Source organism: Alternaria ventricosa (genome assembly GCF_023758065.1).
Source record: "Alternaria ventricosa strain BMP 2768 chromosome Unknown scaffold_1, whole genome shotgun sequence".
Classification (NCBI taxonomy): Eukaryota; Fungi; Ascomycota; class Dothideomycetes; order Pleosporales; family Pleosporaceae; genus Alternaria; species Alternaria ventricosa.
The window spans coordinates 426,851-450,607 of NW_026055681.1; the positions used below are offsets into that span (position 1 = coordinate 426,851).

At 52.7% G+C, this 23,757-nt stretch overlaps 8 protein-coding genes across 8 annotated transcripts; 3 read left to right on the top strand and 5 right to left on the bottom strand.

Moving 5' to 3' along the window:
* Positions 1 to 1,235: 1,235 nt before the first annotated feature.
* On the bottom strand, positions 1,236 to 1,794 carry J4E93_000148 (uncharacterized protein; the record flags this gene model as incomplete). The annotated part of the gene is made up of 2 exons (XM_049338111.1): positions 1,236 to 1,530; positions 1,586 to 1,794. 2 exons carry the CDS (start codon positions 1,792 to 1,794, stop codon positions 1,236 to 1,238), a joined length of 504 nt encoding a protein of 167 aa, XP_049203996.1.
* A 4,324-nt stretch (positions 1,795 to 6,118) lies between these two features.
* On the bottom strand, positions 6,119 to 7,123 carry J4E93_000149 (uncharacterized protein; the record flags this gene model as incomplete). Its single annotated transcript, XM_049338112.1, has 2 exons — positions 6,119 to 6,496; positions 6,548 to 7,123. 2 exons carry the CDS (start codon positions 7,121 to 7,123, stop codon positions 6,119 to 6,121), a joined length of 954 nt encoding a protein of 317 aa, XP_049203997.1.
* Positions 7,124 to 12,384: 5,261 nt separating this feature from the next.
* Positions 12,385 to 12,950, top strand: J4E93_000150 (uncharacterized protein; the record flags this gene model as incomplete). Its single annotated transcript, XM_049338113.1, has 2 exons — positions 12,385 to 12,604; positions 12,655 to 12,950. The coding sequence occupies 2 exons, from the start codon at positions 12,385 to 12,387 to the stop codon at positions 12,948 to 12,950; spliced, it is 516 nt and encodes a 171-aa protein (XP_049203998.1).
* Positions 12,951 to 14,106: 1,156 nt separating this feature from the next.
* J4E93_000151 (uncharacterized protein) lies at positions 14,107 to 14,382 on the bottom strand (the record flags this gene model as incomplete). Its single annotated transcript, XM_049338114.1, has 2 exons — positions 14,107 to 14,321; positions 14,376 to 14,382. 2 exons carry the CDS (start codon positions 14,380 to 14,382, stop codon positions 14,107 to 14,109), a joined length of 222 nt encoding a protein of 73 aa, XP_049203999.1.
* Positions 14,383 to 15,344: 962 nt separating this feature from the next.
* On the bottom strand, positions 15,345 to 17,279 carry J4E93_000152 (uncharacterized protein; the record flags this gene model as incomplete). Its single annotated transcript, XM_049338115.1, has 1 exon — positions 15,345 to 17,279. One exon carries the CDS (start codon positions 17,277 to 17,279, stop codon positions 15,345 to 15,347), a length of 1,935 nt encoding a protein of 644 aa, XP_049204000.1.
* Positions 17,280 to 18,976: 1,697 nt separating this feature from the next.
* Positions 18,977 to 19,627, bottom strand: J4E93_000153 (uncharacterized protein; the record flags this gene model as incomplete). Its single annotated transcript, XM_049338116.1, has 1 exon — positions 18,977 to 19,627. The coding sequence occupies one exon, from the start codon at positions 19,625 to 19,627 to the stop codon at positions 18,977 to 18,979; it is 651 nt and encodes a 216-aa protein (XP_049204001.1).
* A 538-nt stretch (positions 19,628 to 20,165) lies between these two features.
* Positions 20,166 to 21,539, top strand: J4E93_000154 (uncharacterized protein; the record flags this gene model as incomplete). The annotated part of the gene is made up of 1 exon (XM_049338117.1): positions 20,166 to 21,539. The coding sequence occupies one exon, from the start codon at positions 20,166 to 20,168 to the stop codon at positions 21,537 to 21,539; it is 1,374 nt and encodes a 457-aa protein (XP_049204002.1).
* Positions 21,540 to 21,757: 218 nt separating this feature from the next.
* Positions 21,758 to 23,690, top strand: J4E93_000155 (uncharacterized protein; the record flags this gene model as incomplete). Its single annotated transcript, XM_049338118.1, has 2 exons — positions 21,758 to 23,146; positions 23,193 to 23,690. 2 exons carry the CDS (start codon positions 21,758 to 21,760, stop codon positions 23,688 to 23,690), a joined length of 1,887 nt encoding a protein of 628 aa, XP_049204003.1.
* Between the last annotated feature and the right edge of the window lie 67 nt (positions 23,691 to 23,757).

Consider the following 23,757-nt stretch of genomic DNA (forward strand, 5'->3'; position numbering starts at 1 on the left):
ACAACTGCCGACCGTAACCTGAGACGTCGATAACATCCCAAGGCCACAGCGTTCTTTATACCACGAATGGTGACATCGCCTCGCAGATACCCCGGAATATTGCCGGTGGGGCAGCTCGGCGCATCAATTTAGGAGATTGTGCCGTAAATTGTCAGTCTGGTGTTGATCACACGTCTGTGCGAGGAGCAACGGTGATACTCAAGTATGGTGCTCGCGGTATAAGTGTGCTCGCGCTTGTACGTTCATTACCATTTCCATCTTCACGCTACCGCAGCTGCCATATTGACATCATCCTCAAAATGCGCTTCACAATCCTTGTCTGTACGATACTTGCACCTCTACTAGCCCTGGCGGCTCCAGCCGAGATACATAGCAGGTCAGATGTACTCGCAGCCCGCCAGGCACGTCCCACAAAGCCGGCACCGTGCGTGCGTGTGATGAACACAACCGAAGCGCAGACAGCTACGCGTGCCGAAGCCTTCGCCCAAGCTTTCATCTACAAGAAGGACATCAGTGAGGCGTTCAAATACATAGCCAAAGACTACATTGTAAGAGGGTCACGACGTCTTCAAGAGGATCAATGACGGCTAACCACGTATAGAACCACAACCCCGCTGCACAGAACGGGTCTGACTCCGCCTGGAACATCCTCTCTCCAATATGGAGCTCGCAGAGCATCACACCACTACGTACAGCGTTCAAGTCTCCACAAAGCTGGCTTAACTACCGCACCGGAAGTTTTGGGGAAGTCGTCGACCGTTTTCGATGGGAGGGTGGGTGTATCGCGGAGCATGTAAGTCTTACCTCTTATACTAGAATAGAATCATCACTGACGTGGCAATCTGCAGTGGGATCAAGGCGAGAGATTTCCGCCGCAATATGTCTGAATAGGCAATCGATTGATGCATACGACCACATATGATAGGAATATATGATCGAAAAGATGTGAATACGTTAAGCCCAATGAAGAACGACTGCGCAAACCCTTCGCGAATGAATCCCAGATATCTTCAGCCTAAGAAAAGATGTGTCGTACACATGATACGTCTCTCTTGCACCACCGCCGCAATACCAATCCCGTTTAACTTTGATCGCAGAATGTGTTCCCTCATGCGAGTCGTTTCGCAATGTATCCGATATCACAGCGCCGATCCCTTCATCGTTCCTTCACACTCCGGCGTTCTTTCTGATGCGACAACATGAGAGCTCGAGAGCTAACCAGGCCAGATCACATCTCAGACATCGATGCTGGACTTGCCCTTGTCTTCCTTGTCATCACCCTCAGGTCGGAGCTGCTCCTCGGAAGGCCTCGCGCTCTCATCGATGTAGCGCTCGGCATCAGCGTCGGCATCGAGATAGTCTTCTCCACGCAGCAAGCTGTACCGCGCTCCACCCTTGTTCGTCTCTTTGATCTGTGGAGTGCCTACCGTCAGGTCGTGGTGGCAGTTGGGGCACTCATGTACCGTCGGAGTACGCAACGCAAACCACATCGCTCGAGCCTTGCAAGCAAAGAAGTAGAAGTGGACAAACCTGTCATCATGTTAGCAACCCTACTGATGACTGGCTCGGACTTTGAACAACTCACATGTTGACAATCATGGGAGCTGTTGCGTATCCAGCCAAGAAGCCATATCCCGCTGACCCCAGATCGTCAACCTCGACCGCCCAGATCGGAATGAGTATCGCAAGATAGGCGGTACCCGCCAATCCGTCTAGGAGAGCGAACTTGGGGCCTGGCATACGATTGTGCCTTCGTTGGTGGACAATGCTCGCCGTTGAAGCAACCGCAGTCATGGCGAGGGGGATATAGCCGAAGCAGAATGTAGTTACATCGCGATGGTCGTACCAATACCGGTAACTACGGGACTCCAGCGAGAGAACGGTGATGGCAATGAGGAAAGGTGTTGTGAGGGCACTGGCAAACAAATTCAGTACGCGAAGAGAACGTTCCTGCGCCATGATCATCTTGTTGGTTTGGGTAATCTGTTGGTATCTGAAAATGGAGGTGAAGACGAAAAGAGCCAGATAGCTTGGTGCAACAAAGACAAACTGAAGTCTACAGGCCTGTTTAAGTCACATCACCGACTGGGATAACGTCTCATCATCTCTCAGGCAACAGCGAAAAGCACATAGCCGCAAGTGCATCAGAGCCGCGTGTACACACGAGGCGCTTTTTGGCATCGTCAGCCAATCGATGTGTCGCTCCGGCACGACAACGGTACTACGCAGCAGTAGTGAGACAGCGAGATCTTTTGTTTACTCCCCCGAGTATGTGTTTTGGCCAATGAACGTTGACATTGGGTGGCTATGCCGGCTAGCCTTGGTATAGCGCAGGTGGGCGGATTACTCGGGTCCTGTGTCAGGCTCTCCGCAGTGCAAGGACGCATGCTCAAGAATAGACTCGCTTGCGAGACGTATCAATCTTTATCTCCCTACATACGGAGGCTCCTTTATGCATCGTTTCACTATTGCTTCTACATCGATAGAGACCTTGGAAGGTTGTACAAGTCACGTGACTTTTACATCATAAGGGCATGCATTGCGGTCATACTAAAGCTCGTTTCCGTGATATTCATGCCTTTCTTCCAAATCGTAGAGTAGCGCCTGTTATTTATTCTGATCTTGGAGTGGGAAGCATGACGCGTAGCCGCTTCCGCCAACGCTTGCGGCGTGTGGTTATCCAGGTAAGCAGAAATTACGTAGGTGACTAGGGAAGACCCTGAGGAAACCGTTGATTACTAAAACCCGCAAAGATCTTTTCGACGATCCGGACCTTTGTTCTCTTCGCATGCGTGTAAGCATGCATAGCCAACCTTTTTTCATAAGCATCATGATGCACCCGATCTCTATAATAGCTGCCAGAATGAACTCATCGGGTCTTATCGAGGTATACACCTACAAACCCTGCTCCGGTTACGTGCAGTACTCACAAGCCGTCGTGCGTCGTTTCGGCACGCAAGACACGAATGCCATCTACCCAGACGCAGCTACAATATTCATGTTCCTCACTACTTTCGCACCCATCACGGAAGTCTAACCCGGAAGCTGGATCGCCTGCCCAAGTACTCCGCATTGGTTTATCCTGGGACGTTCTAAAAAGTTTTCCAAGCGCCGCCGGGATAGCGTTATCTCCTGGGCTCGATGACGACTATAAATCGTTCAGACGAGGGGTAAGAACAAAAGCCGCTTGTGAGAATTACGACCTACTCCACGGATGTGGAGTAGAACCCCGTGTGTTCTTTAGAATTATCGTTGATTACCGCCACTCTTATCATAAAATTTTACTCCACGCTGGCCCAGTCCGCATGGCATTAGTTGTGAGTGACTTGTCGCTATGGTCCCCGGGACGCCATGGTAGCTGCCGATTCGTGTCGAATTCTGCACAATTATTCTAAGGTAGAAGTATACATTGGCTCATGAGGTGTTTGCTTATCAAGATTCAGCGATGTGTATGCAGCAACATGCGACACGGATTCTGGCCACCCCGCGGTACCGAGCATTGCATTTGCAACTTGATAAGCCCAATCAGCTCTACGTAATGGTCAACATACCTTCTGCCTGTGGTTACCTCCCAAAATGATAGCCGCGCACGCGCCATATCTGACGCACAACGCTGAGTTTCGGAGCATATATAATCGTCTAAGATCCCAAACCCTCCAAGGTTTACAGCGTAGAAGTCATCTCTGGCCACAGCATCCAGCAAATTCCAAACCAGACTTACGACATGACTCAACACACAGAAACAGCCATGAAGATTCCCAAACCATGGGAATCTGGCCGTCAGACTCATTTATACAGACTGCCTCGGCATATCTCCATGACGATATTGGAACTTCTACCTTTGTCATCTATGGCGGCGTTCGAAATGACGAGCCACCACGCGAATACATTGGTCCGCTCCATCAAGAACCCTTTCGCCCTGATCAAGAAAGAAGAAAACGAGGCTGAGCGAGCGAGCGAGGTTCTCGGTTCTGTGTTTCGACAAGCACTATCCGGACCATATCATATGTTATTATTGCGGCTCATACCATAGGCGCAAATCACCTGGTAGTCGGGATATCTGGGGTCAAAACGCCCCAGCCACCTTCAAGTACGGGACTAGGACGATATGCAAACGGCGCACACAAAGTTCGACGGGTTGGACTGGGAAACCGTCCACGATACGATGCGCGGATTTCGATACTCCCTTCAGTATAGACACAATCTCCTGCGCCGTGAAGGCTTTCATCAACAGGGGTCAAGACGGTGGGGCAGTGACATCCATGCATTACCCTGTGATGGTCATCTGCTTTGGAGAAAGAGATGGGTCAGTCGTATTCCGGAAGTCGAGGATGTAGACCCCAAGGCCATAGTATTTGGGATTCCATACTCGTTATGTCCACATCTGGACTCGGTCCTCAATATATATTCCATGGGTTGTGGCGTAAGAAACGCCGTCTCTCGCTTCTACACGTACCACGATCCTGAAGACCTCAAAGATGGCTATGTTGATAAAGCCTTGCGGTGCACCGCCTGCCCTACCGAAGTGGTCATCGAAATAACTCCGCGAAGGCTGTTCGATGGAAATTGCGCAGACGAGTCGAGGTTTCCGAAATCAACCTATGTCGTAAGCGTCTCCAGATACGTCGACTTTGGCAAATGTCTGGATCCGGAGGACATTGAATGGAAGGCGCTCACAGAACGGAGACCGGGGTTCTGGAGACGCCTGTTTTCGAGGAGGGATAGCGGGTCGCTAGATGGGGAAACAGCACGGCCGACGGTAGACCTTACACACCTGAAGCCCGTTTGCGAGAGATTTAATGCGCGTCTTCACGCGCCTCTGCTGTCATCGCCGTCCCTCGGCAGTCCTACTGACCTTCGTCTGGCTATGCGTGATAGCACTGATGCACAACCTCCACCATACGCCGAGTAATTATAGTCAACCACATCGGGTCGCGAGTGTCTCAGCGAGCTGTGAACTGTGCCATGAGCGCATCCGGTAAGAAGCTTTGAAGGTGTCGGTCCCACTGAAACGCGGTACGCGCCTTCATTCGACCCAGGTTGATGCCCGGTCTTGCTTCGCGCGAGTTGTTGCGTGTGCACTTTGGTGTGCGGGATTCATGGATAGTTGTAATTTGTAGCTTTAGGATGTGTTACAAGAGGATGTGGCATGAACGGATCAGCGCAGGTCCGCAATGTCTAGGGGCAGCATGCCCTCACGACCGTATCCGTGGGCGCAAAACAGGACCATTTTGGCTGTGTATCGAAGTAACAAAGCCTGCTAGAGTTCTGCGATACGTGCATTTAAAAAAAAAACTGTTAGAGTAACCGGCGAAGTTGTTCGGAGTAAAACTCGAGTGTTCGAACATCAACGCTGATCCAGAAAGAGAGATGACCAGCTCAATCGCACAGACCATCGGTACACCTTCCCACATTCGGTGATGACGATGAGACGATCTCACACCCCCAGCCGTCCACAACGAAGACGGCTGATATGCGCCTATTGCCCCCAACATATGCTTGTAGTCTCAGTTGACAGATCTTTACTTGCAGTACTCACTAAGAAAGATTCCCGCTGCGCAATAACCCTTCTGAGAAATTATCCGCATTTATGTACACAATCGGAGTGAGATGAATGGGGAGTTCATCACGAATATCGGTTTACCATACAGAAGAAGAGGAGAAACTGAACTGATTAGATACTCTACTCACGCACGTACTAAAATTGGCCAGCTGTAGAAGTCTAGAGACGATACACGAAATTCGTACATCAAGTCTGTGTTTGCATGTCTGCCTACACCATCCTCATGTCTGAAACGCCCACTAACCGTTGGCTACATATAGATCTCGTGGACCCTGACCAAGCTGTTGGGTGATGAATCTTTTGAATTTGTCTCTTGCACAAGTCGAGCTTTCAGGCGATCAGTCCCTTCCATATGAGCATCGTCAGGTGGTGGCTGCGGGCCATCGACCACGTGGAAACACAGAGATGCGTCGACAAGGCTGACGTCGTCGTCTGTTTCAGGCCTGAAGATAGTGATCCTGCTGATGGTCTTTTGGCCAAGTTCTAATTTGTGCTGCATGAGAAAGTAAGCGAACCCAGCACCGTTTGGAGATCCTGGTTTGGATTAGTCTTGATCTATGTCATCGGAGTTGAACGCGACTTGCCTAGTAGCGCATGGCCCTGATCCGTAGTGGTAGAGAAGTCGGTTCCCGGCCACTCGCTTAGTTCGGTGTTACGGTCGCGTAGACAAGAAGCGATGATTTGATTAGTCACCTCGTTGGAGATGGCTATCATGAAGAAGTAGCGAATGTTCTTGATATTGGGGTTGTTACGAACCCAAAATCCCCAGATGATGTCTGAGAAAGCGCGAAGTTGAGGTAGGTCGTCTTTGTTCGGCTCCTTCGTACCACCGCCCCAGATAGTCTTGGCGGATGCTTGAGGGCTTTCAAGGAAGAGACCATAGATAGCGCCTCCTTTGGTGTTGATTCCGAATTCAAAATGCGCCTTTGTTGCCTGTAACGCCGTCAGCATCTAACTACTGCTCATACCCAAGCCTAAACTCACTCTGTATTGCTTGCTGTTACCTGCCGTGCTGTACCACTGATTGATAGCCGGGATCTGGTTGCCCTCATTATCTCTTTTCTCTGGGTCCCAATGCTCGACCCTATAGCACTGGTTATCTCCGCCTGCTGAAGTCGGCCGTCCGTCGAGACCAAGAGAGCGCATCGCATGTGAGAAATGCCAGTGCTCAGAAAAGCTGCAGCTGAACGACGATGAGCTAGTTTCTCGCCAGTACCAGTCCTGAAGCTCTATCTTGAGGTCACTATTGTAAGGCCTTGCAGCAGATGGGGGTTCGCGAGTATCTTTCATCTGACGGCCTGCGGTCTGATCAGAGCCTTCGAGGCCACAGATTAGCGCGCCTCCTTTGGCTGCATTCTTGTTCCAATCCTCCTCCGCGGCATAATCATCGTCCCAGAAGGCCACCGTGGGGTATAGTCCGTTGGGTTCACGGCTGATCGAATTTGAAGCTATGCGGGTGATGTTGCGGTCTGAGATGGGTGCGGAGGCCAGCGGAGTCTTGATACTGCCGACAACTGTGCGTATGGCAACCGCGATGACAAGGGTGGTGACGAAGGTCATGTCGCTGATCGCTGCAAGGGAAACTGAACGAAGCAACAGATACAGGGAACGTCAGCAAGACGAACAGCGTGGTACAAGAGGCAAGGCGCAAGACTAGCGGCTATTGGAGGCTGACACAGTGACTTCGTAGGTGAAGGAGCGATTGTTCCACATCCCAATTTGCGCGCGGTCTTCTATGACGAAGGTCTCGGAAAGGAAAGTGCAACCACTGATGAAGCATGCTTGGCTCCGGGGTGTGTGGTGCGTAAAGACGTTTCCTGAGCTACTCAGCTTCTGGTCTAGGGCCACATAACACGCTATATGTATGATTGACATTGCTTTCAATTTGCTAAATGCGGTTAAGGTGACCTCGGGATGTGAGAATGTAGCCGCGAAGCATTCGGACATGAAAATGCGATATACCGAAAAGCCATGATCTCGAAAGCTATGCGAAACAATTTTTCTGAGAACTACAGAATCCTAAATTACTGGTCGCTTCGTACCGTAGTCAGCCAGTCATCTCCTAGGAGTACTCATGCCACGAAGAAGGTTCTGTTGACGACTGAGCAAGAGAAATGAGATATGTCGTATTCTGTTTAGAGGCTTATCGAAACCTATGAGTCTTGAACGTCGTCGATCCAACGAATGTTCGCGGTGGCTATTCTATATCCGGCTTCCCAAACGCATCTTCATAGGGCTAAAGCAAAGGCTTTGCAGGTGGTGCAAGACCCAGGCGTGGGTGTGTACCCAGGCTCATGCATAACTGCTTTCTGGATGAAAATAGCAATGCAGGTCCACAAGCTTTATGACAGACAGGATGTAGCGCGACGTTCTCAAGCACACTGCTGCCTCTAGCCTAGTCTTTCCCATGATTGCATCCCCCAGGGATATTCCTGCGGACTGAGCTGTATAGTGGGCTGTATAGTGTGCTAATATGATTCCGGGTCGAACGTATCGCGGACTAATATTACGGCTTGTATAGGTAGTGAATCGACGAGACGTGTAGAACGTGAGGGACGCGGAGGACGGATGATCGTGGAACGCATGCGCCGTAGCATCAGGCGGGCTTAGGTGGTGGCGCGCATTTCTAGTGCGGGGTGTGGCCGGAAGGATTTCAGGGTAACAAGTTCGATGCAGATATGTTGTGTGGTGGCATCTCGACGTGCTCTATCATGGATGGCCTGATAGCCGCCATCTCGACGAAGACCGCAGGCCCCGGGGGCGGCGGGGCGCCTGACGCGTGTCTAGCGCGTCACGGAAAGTGGGGCATCGCGGTCGCGTCTCTAGGTCGCGTGGCTCGTCTCCTCATCCATCTCATCATTGCCGCTGTCACCAGCAAACGTGCGATCATCAACGCAACTTATCCTCATGTCTCAATCAGCGTTCTGCCTACCGCCCAAGGTATCTCCTCATCTTTTTTAGACCTATATTGGTTGCAGCGTCACATCCGTTTGCTTCCTTTGGAAAACATCCACGTTCGCCCGTGTGCTGCAACTAGACTTCAGTCCCTTTCGAGTTCAGCTTCCACGTAGACATTGGATATGATCTCGTTATAGTCGTTCAAAAATCATTTCACCATCCCCAATAACTTACCCTCTGACGCTGTCCTCGCTTTTCACGATGTTGCATACGCTTGCAACGTCAGTCCATTGAGTGGCAGTCAGTTGCGCCGCAACTATTCAGATCGGTCTGTTTCGATAATGGGAATGCTTGGAATACGCGTCTCATGCTTGCTAGAATCATCAATGTGAGTCGCAGCGTACTAACCTCGAATCTCCGAGTGAATCGAGTCCCACTAGCATACCTACCCAGACCGATGGGTGTGTCTACTTGCAGCTAGATCGTCAACAGCTCTTACGTGAGTTTGAAACCCGGTATATACGTACAACTGATGTGGAAGTACAAGGATCAGGAAGAGAAGTGGACACAACAATCCTGCTAAGAGTACTACGTGATGTCACTTCCAGGAGCAAGAGCAGTGATGATAGGCACTGGGTTCAATGACTACAAGCTCGGAGGAATGACCTCGAGGCTCTTGCCATGGTCTGCTCTTGGTGACAAGCATAGAAACATTTGCGCTCCATTTCATCTGACACCTCCGCCAGGCCGAGCGGTATGCAGCCGCACACTCTTTCACTTAGCATACTGGCCACGCCGTTGCCTACGCGGACTTGCCCCTCACCCTGTCGCGCCTTCCTCACGGACCCTAATCTCGAGACCCTCACCACCCGACTAGCGCTTGTGCCTAGCTCTTCCGTTGTATATCAGCTCGCGCTCACCGGCCTCGTACAGCTTCCCCTCCACCGCGCCTTCCACTCGCTTCCTCAACCCTCTTTCGCCCTCTTCAAAATCGAAGCAATTGCGGACGACGACTGCAGCTTCCGACGATGCGCTTTTCCGTCTTCACTCTTCTAGGGCTGGCCGCTACCGGTGGCTACGCCGGCAGCTCTCCATCCTCTACGGTCGCTTCTACGGTCGGCAGCGGACAGGCTGGAACCCAGGGTGCGGCGGATCCCTCGTCCATCTTAATTCCCCGACAATACGGAATTCCTACCGACCCGATCTCGGTCACGACATCTGTACAAGGTACCGTCGTTCCACCGACCAGCGTCCACTATCCCCCGGTCGCCTCCAGCGTGGTTGCTGTCCCGCCTCCATCCATCGTGTCTTCGGTGCAAGGCTCTCCCCGCCCGCCTCCGTCTTCCGTGGTCGCTATACCACCGCCTACAATTGTGTCTTCGATACAAGGCTCACCTCGACCTTCCGCATCCTCTGTAGTCGCTGTCCCGCCACCGTCCATTGTGTCTTCGGTGCAAGGCTCTGCGAGCCCGTCCTCTGCAGTCGCTGTCCCACCCCCATCGATCGTGTCTTCAGTACAGGGCTCCGCAACTCCATCCTCAGTGGTATGGAGCAGTCAGCCCTCGTCTCAAGCTGCATCATCTCAGTCGGCATCCTCGGTGCAAGCCTCCGCGCCTCCATCATCAGTGCAAGGACCTGTTCCGCCATCCTCTACTGTGTGGAGCAGCCAAACTTCGTCTTCTCAATGGGCGTCCTCGGTGCCGCCTCCTGCCCCGTCGTCTTCCGCAGCTTGGAGCAGTCAACAGTCCTCTCAAGCTGCGTCTTCGTCTTCTCAAGCTGCATCCTCGTCTTCTCAGTGGGCATCCTCCGTGCCGTCTTCTGTCCCGTCGTCCACCGCAGCTTGGAGCAGTCAAGTATCCTCTCAAGCTGGCTCAAGTGTCGTTGTGCCGCCCCCCACTGCATCCTCGATTCAAGGAAGCTCTACTGCACCATCTTCCCGCGCCCCGACAAGCTCAGTGGTTGGATCATCAGCCGCCCCATCTTCTGGAGCGTGGAGTTCTTCCGCGGGATCTGTAGCGCCCACGAGTATATCGAGCAGCCAAGCCGGTGGCACTTCGACTGCATGGTCATCGGCATCACCTAGTACCTCTGTGTCCGCGTCTGAATCACTCGTCGCGCCTTCTGGCTCATCTTCTGTGGCTCAGTCAAGTGCTCAAGGCAGTTCGGCTGCACAATCGTCTGGAAGCGCAATCCCGAGCACTCGATTGACTTCAGTCCAAGGCAGCACTACTGTAGAAGGCATCATCATCATCCCTACTGGGATTTCTGGTAGCAGCACCTCTACTGGCATCATCATCATCCCTCCTGGTTTCACGGCAAGCACTACCTCGAGTGGCTCCATCGTCATCCCCACTGGAATTCCTGGTAGCAGCACCTCGAATGGCATCACCATCATCCCTCCTAGTGGAAGCAGCACCCCAAGCGGCTCCATCATCGTCCCTCCTGGTGTCTCGGGAAGCAGCACCCCAAGTGGCTCCATCATCATCCCTCCTGGTGTCTCGGGAAGCAGCACCCCAAGTGGCTCCATTATCGTCCCTCCTGGTGTCTCGGGAAGCAGCACCTCGAGTGGCATCACCATTATCCCTCCGAGCGGAAGCAGCACCCCAAGCGGCTCCATCATCGTCCCTCCTGGTGTCTCGGGAAGCAGCACCGCAAGTGGCTCCATTTCTGCTCCGATCGTGATTGGGAGCAGCACTATACCTCCCAGCCCGATGCCTACAGGCGTAGGCTGTCCCGAATTGTGTCGTTCCCTCGAGTGGTGTCTAAAGTATTGTGTGGACGTGGTGTTCCCTCGCCCTCCCGATGATGAACCACCGCACCAATGTCTTGAGCCAGCTAATTACTGGTGGTGTTATGGATGGTGGTTTGGCCCGGATGCCGACGGTGGTAAGGATGGTCACCCAGGCGATCCAGACTCGGTTACAGACAGCGACCCCGAGTGCAAAGAGGAGAACTGTATCGCTGCATGCGCCACACAGAGACTCGCATCATTCTTACTCTTCAAGCGGCCTTTTTGCCTTTGTGTCATACACAAATGTGACAAGGATCATGACAGCGACAGTCCTAGCGATAGCGACGATGACGATCCATCAGTAAAGCCGCCAAAGCCAAAGCCGACATCGTTTCCAAAACCTACGAACCCTAAATGTAAGCTTTTCGGGTGTGGATGCGGGTGGGCGGGACTAGGGTTCGGGCCTGGCTGCCCTGAAGATGTCGTTCCGCCCATTTCGCTCACCATTCCATGTGGTATCTTCGGCTGTGACCCGTGCATCTTCTTCGGTTGTCATACCGGCCCGTCGCCTACGGCGGGTATTATAGGCGCCGACGGATACTGTCCAGGTCCAACAGGGTGTGATCCATGCCCGCCAGAACTTTGTAGCCTTCCAGGTTGTACCGTTCCGGGCGGTTGTGGGCCGAAGCCTGGCCCGGCGCCAACTAAACCGGCGGACCAACCAGACCCAGAAGATTGCGACGACAACATGCGGACCACCATCACTGATCGCTTCGTCATGTGCACGGAGGGTTTTGACGTTTCGTCCATGCCTTCTAGCTATGGCTTCTTCGGCGGTGGTACATCATCCACGATGGTTACATCTGTATGCATGCCGCTGATCGATGCCACAAGGACCATCTGCGAGCCGGCTAAAGGCTACGACACCACGACAACGCTGACTACTACCGGCACGCTAACTTCCGACGCCCCAGCATGTACCCGAGCACCGCTCTCTTTGGATGATGATGAGGGAAACAACAATCCCGATGAGCCATCAAACACGTGGACGTACTCTAGCATGGGTTCATCAACCTCAAAAAGCTCTTCCAAGGTATCGTCTAGCAGTTCCTCGTCGTCTAGCAGTTCCTCGTCGTCCACCAATTCTTCGCCGTCCACCACTTCGGCAGCACCAGCTCCTAGCCATACACCTATGGACAGGAACGGCCACTGGACAGTGGAATTTCAGCAATTCTTGTACGACGACTACGCGGAATTAGGATGGGACTTGTACGATCCCAATGGCTTCCACGCGGGTTTCCACAATGTACGCGGTCACAACAAGGACTCGAAAATCACCGACTACATCCAGAGCGTTAATCGTCCGTACGGTGATTCAATGCCTTTTGGAGTTGACGTGACCGTTTATGAACGTAAGTGAACTCTATAATCGCCTTATTAGACACGCGCTAACTTTTCCTAGCACACAATGGTGATATGGCCAAAGTCAATTTTGAGATCCGCAAGAAGGTAACCGGCTGCGATTCCATGCCGGGCATCCCATGCAGGCCTTACATGACAACAGAAAATCGCATCGAAAGTGACCCATGGAGGCTGCAGACTTGCGAGCAAGCTTGTAAGGATAACAAGAAGAATGCTCCTCTGGTTTCCAAAGACATGTGGTGCCAGGATCTCAACGCGGCAGATTGGCAACCCATGTATAAAGGGTACACTGGATGGCAGCGTCATTTCAAGTGTGGTTGGAAGGGATTTGATTGAGCGTTCTGTCCGCTGGAGGCTAACGGTATAATTGTGTGGGTATTCAGGAGTGGCTCGTACCAAATTAATAATTGTATTGTGGACATGTGGGCAAGACTGTAATCATATAGATGGATGCCAGCCGTGTGCTCCAATACTAGATGCCGTGTCGACATTTGAACTGGATGGTGTTCGCATATCGAGCTTTTCATGTTTATCTCAAAAGTGACGTTGGGTCAGGGCACTTGCAGACTATGTGCTTGTTTTCTATCGTCGGACTGACTTACCAAGTACGTATTTTTAGGCCCACACATTCCATGACATTTGGTGTATAATCTCTATTGGAGCTGTTCAAAGCAACAGGCACATATGAACAAGATTCCGCCGACACGCCTATTGTTTTGTCAGTATTGCGAGTCTCTGTAGATTGCATGCATTTTGAGTGGTTCACTGCTCGATCTGCGCGAGTGTTGCTAATCATGGGTAGAACCAGAGTACCTCCTCCTGGGGCTCCATGGTCGCGTGTCTCGCTACCCGGACATCACTGCACACCTTGAAAGCCCTGCTGTGCCCTGCCGAATGGGCTCAGCACCTCCTCCCTCCCAATACATTGCATCGAAACTCTTCAAAGCAGTATCGCAACGATGTCTCACACTGTTAGCCAAGACGAAAAAGATAGCCTGGCCGATATCAGCGCCGCGGAAAAGGGGCTCGAATCTAACAGCGCAACTCATACAAGAAAGTCCACCACCACGACTTCTTATGTAGAGATGCGACAACTTCTCTACCGCCGATCTTGGGTACGTAATGATCCGGTTCACCGTGTGTATAATGCACTTGCTAACTTCACAACCCGACATTCAGGCTTTATTGCAGGTGGTGGGAACAATCTTGCAGGGCCTTGCCATATTGCTCTTTGGGATCGTTCTCCTTATCCTTTCCCTTACCGCTGCCAAGTTGGCCTTCCTTCTTATATTCGGCGCTATTAAGATGATCCTCTCGCTCTTGATCATGTTGATTGGGTTCATCGGCATCCCGATGCCGGCAGCTGTTGCTCAATGGGAGCCCTTTGGTTGGTTTTGAAGAGTTTGCGAGCAAGGCATCATGTTGGATAATAGCCTAGTCAAAACGTGGGCAGAGATCTGGATTCCATTTGTATTAAGGAACGACACGCCATTTAGTTACCCTCTCGCCTCTGCTTCTCATCTCCCTTGATGTTCTTCCGATCAACATATTCCATGCCTGTCCCCGAGTGCGTGTTGCTGCCACTGTTCGAATGTTCTTTCTGCGCCTCGTAGTCTTCCTGGTCTTGAGCGGCTTTTTGGGGCGTCTTGGCGGACTTTTGCACACCAAAGGTCTCTTCGCTGTTCTTTGAGGGATCGTTGACCTGGTCTTGACATAGGGTGTTAGCGAAGAGGAATGACGTGGAGGGTGCGGGAGACGTACTCGGCATGGTGATTTTGCTGGAACTGTCGCTGTTGGGTTATGGTACCTTGGGCCTTCAACAGGAGATTTGGGCGTACTGGTGCTCTTTTGAACAGTGTGTAGACGTCATGGGAACGTGGGGTCGCGTCAACGTCAAGATGACGATTCGGAAGTCATTACCGAGAGCTGCATCATTAATCTGCGACACACTTGACATCAATGTTCAATAGCCGTCTTCAATCAAGTTGTTCGATTGTTCGTGACTACGTGTTTATGCTCGCGCATCTCGTCGCGTGTTCCGACGCGTCAACCGAGGCGTCCTTGATCGGCGAACTCCAACCCCGCTACCAGCCACCTCATCCCCGATGCCTCTCAACCTTTCTTCTCCTCACCCTTGCCGCCATCCTTCTTGTCTCCATCCTTCTTTGACGAATCGCCCTTGTCGCCTGATTCTTTGGGAGGTGGTGCGCTACCACCGCCACCGGAGTTCATGAACTTGTCGTCGAGCTGGTCTGGAAGTTGTTAGCTACTGAAGCGAAGAGCACTCGACATCGAAAGCATACCAGACATGTTGTGATATGTGAAGAGAAGTTGAGGCGAAGTTGAAGTCGTTATGAAGGCTGACTTTGTAGAGATGTCGGTGAGGAAGAAGAGGTGACCAGAACTTGAGGTGCGGTGTTCCAATACCTGCCTTGTGGTACAGTATGCGACATGACGTTGTTGCGCCTTTCCCCACACTCGACTACTTGGCTGAAGTCTAGATGCTGCATGGTGCTAGCCTGGCCGTTTACCCGTCTCTGGACTGTATCGCAAGGGGCAACGTCATGAGCAAGCAGGAAGATGTTGATGAAATGCTGATTCTACGGACAGTAAGAGCCGAGATGAGCTATCGTACTGCAAGGCACTATCTACATCGAGCATGAAGCTGCCGAACCCTTGCGCAAAGACTGCTATGCTTTACAAATGGAGAGGATGTATGAAAAGCCCTATCTAGTACCGACGACCCCTGCCACCACGCGTGCCTCGATCCCATCTACCGCCACCTCTTCCGCCGCGATTTGGAAAGAAGGTCGGGTTTCTGAAACTGTTGTTCTCGTACCACCAGTAATCATCCCGCGAGATATGCAAATCTTCCGACTTCTCCACGTAGCGTTCCTCCTCTTGTCGCAAGAGGTAAAGTCGGCTCTGGCTCAGGGGCATGATCGAGTAGCCAGCGGCAACACTGTCGGTTATGGTGCGCCGAAGGAACGAAGTGAACTGAGGCTGAGAAGGCAAATCCTTAAGACCCATCTTGGCCAAGAACTGCGGAAAGGCGTCGAACTGCTGGATCTCGCGAATGTCCTCGGCCATGCGCGTTGAGGTACCCGGTGGAGGAGCCCCATGGGCGTCGAACAACGAATCGCGAAGCTCAACCAGGGTCTTACCGGGTGGACGGGCTGCTGCGCTGAACATCTTCAGGAACATCATGAGACGGTATGAGGTGGGAGAGGCAGCGTATGTCTTGCTGGTACGGTACTCAGAGACCTTGGAAGGCTCCAGGTATGCCAGCTCGGCCATACCAGCGCCCTTCTCATCAAGCATCCAGACGACGTTGCGAATGATGGCTTCCTCGATGATCTCATACGTCAGGTCTTCGGTAAGGCCGTCGTCGCAGATGAGAGCCGCTATGAGAACGTGACCGAGATCGGGGAAGTTCGCCTTGTTGCGCGGACCGGCCATGAAGCGCCTGATCGTGTTGTTGGCGCTGTCAGTGATGTGAGAGTTCTCGATCGCGAGGCATAGCAGTAGGTGGAAGAGACCGAAGTACGCGTCTACGGCCTTCTCTGACGCGTGACTCAAGGTGCTGCGTGCGTCAGGGCCGCTGTAGCTCTCCGCATCTGATGAGAACTGAACGACAACGGTGTTCATAGTATGATACAGGATATCCACATAGCAAGCTCCAGGGTTCGTAATGTTCGCAGTCCTGTGGATATCCAGCGTGCTCTCCATCACATGATCTCTAACTTGATTCCAGTGGCGTCGGCTCAGAGGTAGAGGTAGCCAGATATCGAACTTAACACCCTGAACGCTGCGTCGGATGTGGTGCTTGTAGAACGCCTCGTGACTCAACAGATCAAACTCTGTTCGGAAGACCGGCCGGTTACCGCCTGTCACGGCGATACCAATACCAAGCTTGGCGTCGAGGAATGATTCTTTGAGACAAAAGCATTGCAACTCGCGAATGCGGATGAAGTCGTAGGAGTTCATCTTGTACTTGATGAAGGGAATGGCGTCGGCAAAGGCCAAAACGTCAACGGTCTTGGAATTGCTGAGGATCTCGAGAAGGATCTCATCTGGTAGCCTAAACAACCCCGAGGGGCCTCTCTGATGCTGGCTAGGGGCTGGGGCGACAACATCTGGTCTGGGTGAGTCGACCTCCATTCCACCAGCTGGTACTGGTGACGAGTCTTCTCCAAATCTACACAGAGAGCACTTGAAGCGATCTTCTCCCAACGTTTGAGCTTCTTGCTGCCGATACCAAGCCAGATCGACAGTGCGATTACCATGATCTTGCTCTAGCGAATCACTAGAGAAGAAGCTCAGCAGCTGGATAGCGATACCCTTGAGGGTATACGCCGGCGTCCAGCCCTCATCGGTGTTCAGCATGGTGGCGCAAACATAGTCGCTGAAGACGTTTGGATGGATGATTGCGCTTTGGATCGTGACGTCGGGCGCAACCAGCGGATATCGGCCGCTGAAGCGGATCTTGAGGTGGAGTGGCTTCTGTCCTTCCGGAGTAAGAACAAGACACGCTCTTGTGATGTCGTTGTCCTGGAAGTGAATGCGGACGTTGGGATATGGATCTTGTTCGATCTCCGCGATGTCCTTGAGTAGGCGACGTCGCAGTGAGCGTGACTGAACCGTGTTAGCTTGGTACTGCGTCATGACGACGAGGTGCTGCGAGGTTGCGGTCGCGAGGTTCGGTTGCGTCAAGAGAATGACAGGAGACGTTAACAGGAAAGAAACAGAGGTTATAGCGCGCGTTCGAGTTGTCAGTTGCTGCGGGTGGTCCAGGCTGAGTCATGCACGTGACTAGGCAGCACAACAAACAAACAGAAGTGTGGGTCTTGACGCCCTTTCAGATAGATGGACAGCTATCAAACCTGTCTGATACAGCATTGTAGAGATCGCATGACCAATCTTCTATTCCCAAAGCATCTACAGAATGACTTTGCGCGGACAGGCAAAGGGGACCTGAGTTAGCTATGTCCAACACTCGTGGCCTTGAGTTTACCATGACGCAACGTTATCCCCACGGCCTACAAGTCATCTCTGGTGTCATTGTGTCATTGGGAAGTCTGTTTGAATGACACATTCCAGTGCGCCTTAACCAAGTGGTCCAGAAAAGGGCGTCAAGGTAGCCAGCTAGGGATGGCTTGGTAAGGTTGCGTAGTGCGACTCTGTGTTAGGCCACTGGGTGAATAAAGTCTCATATTCTCGCATCGTGTCGCATGTCTTTGGTCTGCATGATGGACTGAGATGAGGACGGATGGCTGGCTGGGTTATGTCATCAGTGATGTCCACACTTAGGACGCATGAGGACTTACTATGTAAGAGTATAGTGGTGTAGAAAGCAGACTATAAATACATAGTCTGAATGAGTTGGGGTGCGTCATCGCACGTAGAAGTTGTGTACGGGGCCAAATGGATAGATACGAGGAACCATATTAAAGCTGAACCCTCGTGCAACAAGAGGCAGCGCGTACCGCCTAAGTATGTAGAGCTATGCGAGCAACGCGAGGATGAAGCCAGCAAGGGACATATCTATTGGACGACTTTGTCGAATATGCATCTATCGCTGACTACAGAAATAGAGAAAGTGAGGGAAGAGATGCAGACCCCACAATAGTTCTTGCATTGTGCGACTGGAGGACACGACAAATGCGAGCATATGCAAAGATGAAAGAGGGGAAGAGATCGAAAGTTGAAGTATAAATAACCGTTCGCAGTCGTCTGTGTCCATGTTTCCATCAATCCAAGCTTATTCGTATCTTCTCCTGCCATCCATCAAAATCAGCACATCATGAAGCTCACAGCCGTTGTCCTCGTTCTTCTCTCATCGGTCGCCCTTGCAGCCCCTGCGTCCGAGATGGACAAACGCGCCGTCGTTGATGCAACTGTCGCCGTCGACGGGCTGCGCTACCGAACGTGCCCGAAGACGAGCTGCTCGGCGCCGGGTCAATACCCCAAGGGTACCAAGATCAAGTTAAGCTGCTACACCACATCCAGCACTACTGAGGTGAATGGGGATAAGTGAGTCGTGACGTGACATGAAAACAATTTCGCGCTGACATGAGTAATGCGTTGGGCCAAGGTCTCCGGGGGAGTTGGTAATGGGCGATGGGTATCGTTGGCGTATATGAATTGGCCGGGTACGCTGAGCCCTTGGTCGATTCTGTGCAGAAACACTGTACTGACCCGGCATAGGAACGATCAGCGGTTGCTGATATTGAGTGCTGCGACTGAAGGTAGTATAGCTACGAATCGCTTCTCGCTCACTCGGTTTCACGACCGTCTTCGCGTTACGTTCCCTGATATCTGGTCGATAACACGGTCGCCAGCTATCGTTTAACATAAGCCTTCTATACTAAGACTCCAGCTCTCCCCCAAGTGACTTGTGCATCCGACGATGATCGTGCCACGAGTTTGTGACCAGTGATTGCTACGTTCTTCCACTTCAGACTTGTGCAGCTGATCGTGCCTTTGAACTTGCGGCAGTCGTTTCCAGAGAAGACAATGTACCCTAACTCTGTCTCGTTGTGTTCGGGCGCCTTGGACGCATTATGGCCGGAGTCTGCAGGGCTGCCGCTCCATCGGAACCAGAACTTTGGTGAACGGAAGCTGTTCTTTTCGAATGTTTCGAAGCGAGTCCTCTCGGGAGACTCAGGCTCTGTATTTTCGCTCTCTTCTTCGTCCTCATCCTCATCTTCCTCTTCGTTTGATTCGTCTGGTTCTATCTCTCCGATCGTTCGCCGAAGACTGTCGCGACTGCCAGATAAGATGACCGACGCTTGTAGCAAGCCCGGTAAAGACAGTTGGCCAACGACACCCTCGCCGCCTTCGGTCAAGCGATACAGCTCCAGAGATGCATCTTGTTCTTGTTGCGTATCCCCCGTTGCGCCTAGGGCCTTTTGCCATGCCGGACATTTGACTGAATAGCTTGCGAATGTCTTGTGTACGTCGAATGCGCTCGTATGTTTGGATTTTCCACTGCGGCCAGTGCGGTTGTGCATGTGCCGCGTCGAGAAGGCGGCGTCCTGCCAGTCGTCCATTGCAAAGGAATCTGGATGTTAGGGTTCTAGATTCAAAGATTGTTTGAATGGTATTCGTGGGCTCGTGTGCCTCGTTGCCAAAGAGAGATTGACGTCATAGACTAGTTGGACACGAGCCTCAGGGCCTAGGGAGAGCGAGCGATAGCCATAATGTCTCGGAAATACGCAATGAGAGAAGTATGAAGGACACCACAGACAGCGATCGGTGTGCACCGCGGGGCATGCATACTCCGCACTTCCAACCTGCTTATATTAGTCGGGTCACGCCTACAGCGATAGTCATGTGCTGGTGGCTGAACTAGGCATTTCGAATCTGTCATGACTGGCTTGCTCGGTCGTGTCACCCGGTGTACAGTCTATGGTCTTGTTCCGATGATGGTTGGGGAAGAAGTTGACGTCTAGATGTCAAGGGTCTGTGGTGGGCTGCACGTGAACAGGCGTTGGTCGGAAATCTGGCGTCGCGAATCGCTCCGTCAGCGCAAACCAACAAACACCAACGATGGCACCCAAAGGGTCCAGGAAGTCGGCGACTGCAGCACCTAACAAGACGCTCGTCCTCGATAACGGCGCATATTCGATCAAAGCCGGTCTTGTCTCTCCAGCCTCGGAGCCCACATACGACGACTGCAGCGTCATTCCGAACTGCATCGCGCGCAGCACACGCGACAAGTGCACCTACGTCGGCGCCGAGCTCGATTCGTGTAAAGACTTTGGAGAGTTGGCGTTTCGCCGTCCAGTGGAGAAGGGCTTCATCGTCAACTGGGAGGCGGAGAAGGCGATATGGGAGCACGAGTTCATGGGCGACGCCGTGGGGGAGGGGTTGAGGGTGGGTACGCACAGTCACGAGCTCGTGAAGGATGTGAGAACTGACAGTAGGCAGTGTGATCCGAAAGACACGAACCTCGTCTTGACAGAGAAGCCAAACTGCCCGAAAGAGCTGCAGAAGAACTGCGACGAGATCATCTTCGAGCAGTTCGAATTCGCCGCCTACTACCGATGCGTTGGCGCGACACTCAATGCCTACAACCCCCCCACCGCGTCCTCGTTGGCATCGCTACCGCAAGAATGCCTCCTTATCATCGACACATCGTACTCAGATACGACCGTCCTCCCTCTCTACAATGGCAAGCTCATGCAATCGGCTGTGCGGCGGCTCACAGTCGGTGGGAAGCTGCTCACAAACTACCTGAAAGAGCTCTCTTCGCTGCGGCACTACAACATGATGGAAGAGACATACCTGCTCAACGAGATCAAAGAAGCAGTCTCGTACGTAGTGCCGTCATCGCAGCAATTCGCCCAAGATCTGGAGCGCACTTGGAAAGGACGGCTGGGAGATAAACGAGAGCTGGATTCGAGCATAGTGGTCGACTATGTGCTGCCGGACTACGAGAATGCTATACACGGGCATGCGCGACCCCACGACCCTGCAAAATCACGCATGCGCCGAGGGCTACAACCGCTACAAGGACCGAGAGAAGATCTGCTGCCTCTAGGCAATGAGCGCTTCGCCGTGCCCGAGCTCCTCTTCAACCCTTCCGATATTGGCATTCAGGAAGCCGGCATACCTGGCGCCGTCATGGAGTCGCTGAGTACACTGCCAGAGGCTCTAAGAATCGGCCTGTTGGCGAATGTCGTAGTGGTAGGCGGGAACTCGTTGATTGCCGGGTTTATGGAACGAATGCAGACGGAGCTGAGGGCTCTGGTACCAGCCGAGTACACGCTGAACGTGGCGAGGGCAGATGACCCGATCAAACACACATGGCTAGGAGGAGCCAACGTCGCTAGCCAGCCCGAGTTGTTGAAGGAGTTGCTCGTGTCCAAAGCCGAGTATGACGAGAGGGGCTCTACGTGGCTCGTGAAGAAGTTTTCATGATATACATAATAGACACTTTCACGACAGTACTTTTTTTCATATCAGTTCCAGATATCTCTGCATCTAAGTAAAAAGTGCAGGCAGAGACCAGATGGTGCAGGCTTCCCCAGGCTCGGGGCTGCTAGAGCGCTGATTGGCCCATGTCCGGCGGCTTGGCGTGCTCGTCGACATGTCGAAGGAATTTCCAGTAGACGTGCATCACCCGCATCTCGAACCCAATGCGCCGAATACCGCGCCCCTCGCGGGCAATTGATCCCTCACATCCCCTCTCCGCTTGCATACGGCAACGAGTCTCGCCATTGCCTTGCCGCCCCGCCCCGTCGCCCTGCACCCATCTCCGCACCACATCCGCCGCCTTCTCCACAACCGCACCCCAGTCCTTCCTGCTACCGGGTAAACAGGACAAGAGAAAGCACCAGCAGTTCGTGCGAAGATGGCAGAAGCGTCTGCTTGGCGACTCGGAGCCTATAGGTGCACATGTCGACCCTTATGATCCCACATCACCGGTCCGCATAGCGCCTGAAGACCAGGGCGAATACGAAGAGGTCCTTGACGAGGAAGCCTCAAAATCCCCCCAATACAAGCCGGCCAAGTATCTACGCGGTCTTCCTCGGGTCGGTGGCGAGGAATGGCTACAGGAAAAGGTCGAAAAGGACTTGGCTAAGGAATTCGAGAAACTCACGCTACGGACGTACACGCCACTGACACTGGACATGGCCAATGAGATCGAAGAGCTCACAGGCACTCCATATACTTTGAAGGACGAGAACCTGCTTATGGCGCAAACTGTACACGAGAAGACTAAGCGCCCATATACCGACTACAACTTTGGCCTCCACGCCAAAGCTACCCGAGTTACCGATATGCGTGCCCGTTTCACACAAGCTGTCGCCGAGATCTATGCCCTGAAGCAGGCTGATCTAGATATGGACCTGTCCAAGTTTGCCAACCGAGGTGTTTACGATCGGCCACGCTGGGTCAAGGACATCAAGCTAGTCAAGACGGAAACCGGTGAGCTTGCTCTTGCCTTTCCCCAGCACAAGAGTTTGGATGATCTCCTGGAGACGATGCAAACGGCGCCCTCTTGGGAGACTGAGCCAGCGGAATCGGACGAGCTGCTCGTTGAAGAGGTCGTTGAGGAACTTGAGGATGCCGGCCTTGCACAGGAGCAAGTACAGACCATGGACCCCGACACACCAGCACACAAAAGGGCGGCGGTGGTCAAGATGGATGGCGAGAACAAGCCGTTTGACTTTATGTCGAACCGCCCCGTCCCTCGCGCCAAGCCAGTTGAAGCGCCCGTCAAGGAGGTGGTCGTTGAGGAAGTGGTCGTTCAAGAAACCACGCCACCTCAAGGTGCTCAAGAAGGACTCCAACCCGAGTCTCTTGACCATGCAGCCGACCCGGAGCCCGTCAACCAAATCGCCCCAGCAGCAGCGAGCGAGTCGCGACATGCTATCCTCGAAGAGAGAGCGCAACGTTTGGCGGCTGACTTTGCGGCTCTGAAGAACTCAGTCCAGCAGAGTAGCAGAAAGTCGTCTGCCATCAAGCCTGAAGAGACGAAATGGCGGAACGTTCCCGTCACTGACATCAACGTCAAATTCGCTGTACGTGTATCGACAGTCTTTATCTTGCCTTTGCTGACTTCTGTAGCTTTACAAACGCCTTTACCAACTTACCGGCTGCCGCATCTCTGACCCACACCTCTCTTCCGCGAACACCCTAGGCGACCTATACAATCATCTATTAGAGGCCGCCAAACCGCAGCCTACCAGTCTCTTCAGCGCTATGCACATAGAAGGACAGAAGGCACGTGAGCGAGCGAAGCAGCAGGCCACATCTGATGCCGAAGCCAAGAGGAGGGCTGACCTGGGCGATTTGATTAATATGGGCAACGTCGAATTGCGTCGCGTCAAGCCCACCAAGGTTGAGAAGCGCAGCAAGACTGGTCAAGACAAGGTTATCAGCTATGCTCTATGGGAGCGTGGTCTGGGCTCAGGAATACCCGCCAGACTTGGACAGATGAAGCAGAAGAATCGGCGGGGAGTAAAGAAAGCACAACCCGAGCGTGGAACAGTCACCCCCTTAACCAGTAAGGCTGCCAGTTTCTTGCTAAAGAACGGTGGTAGCATGCAATCAGCACACGCGTAAGCGGCGTAGCGGACAGTACGTGGAATCATGAATACATTTGCATCTGATGCATGACTTATGCCCGACC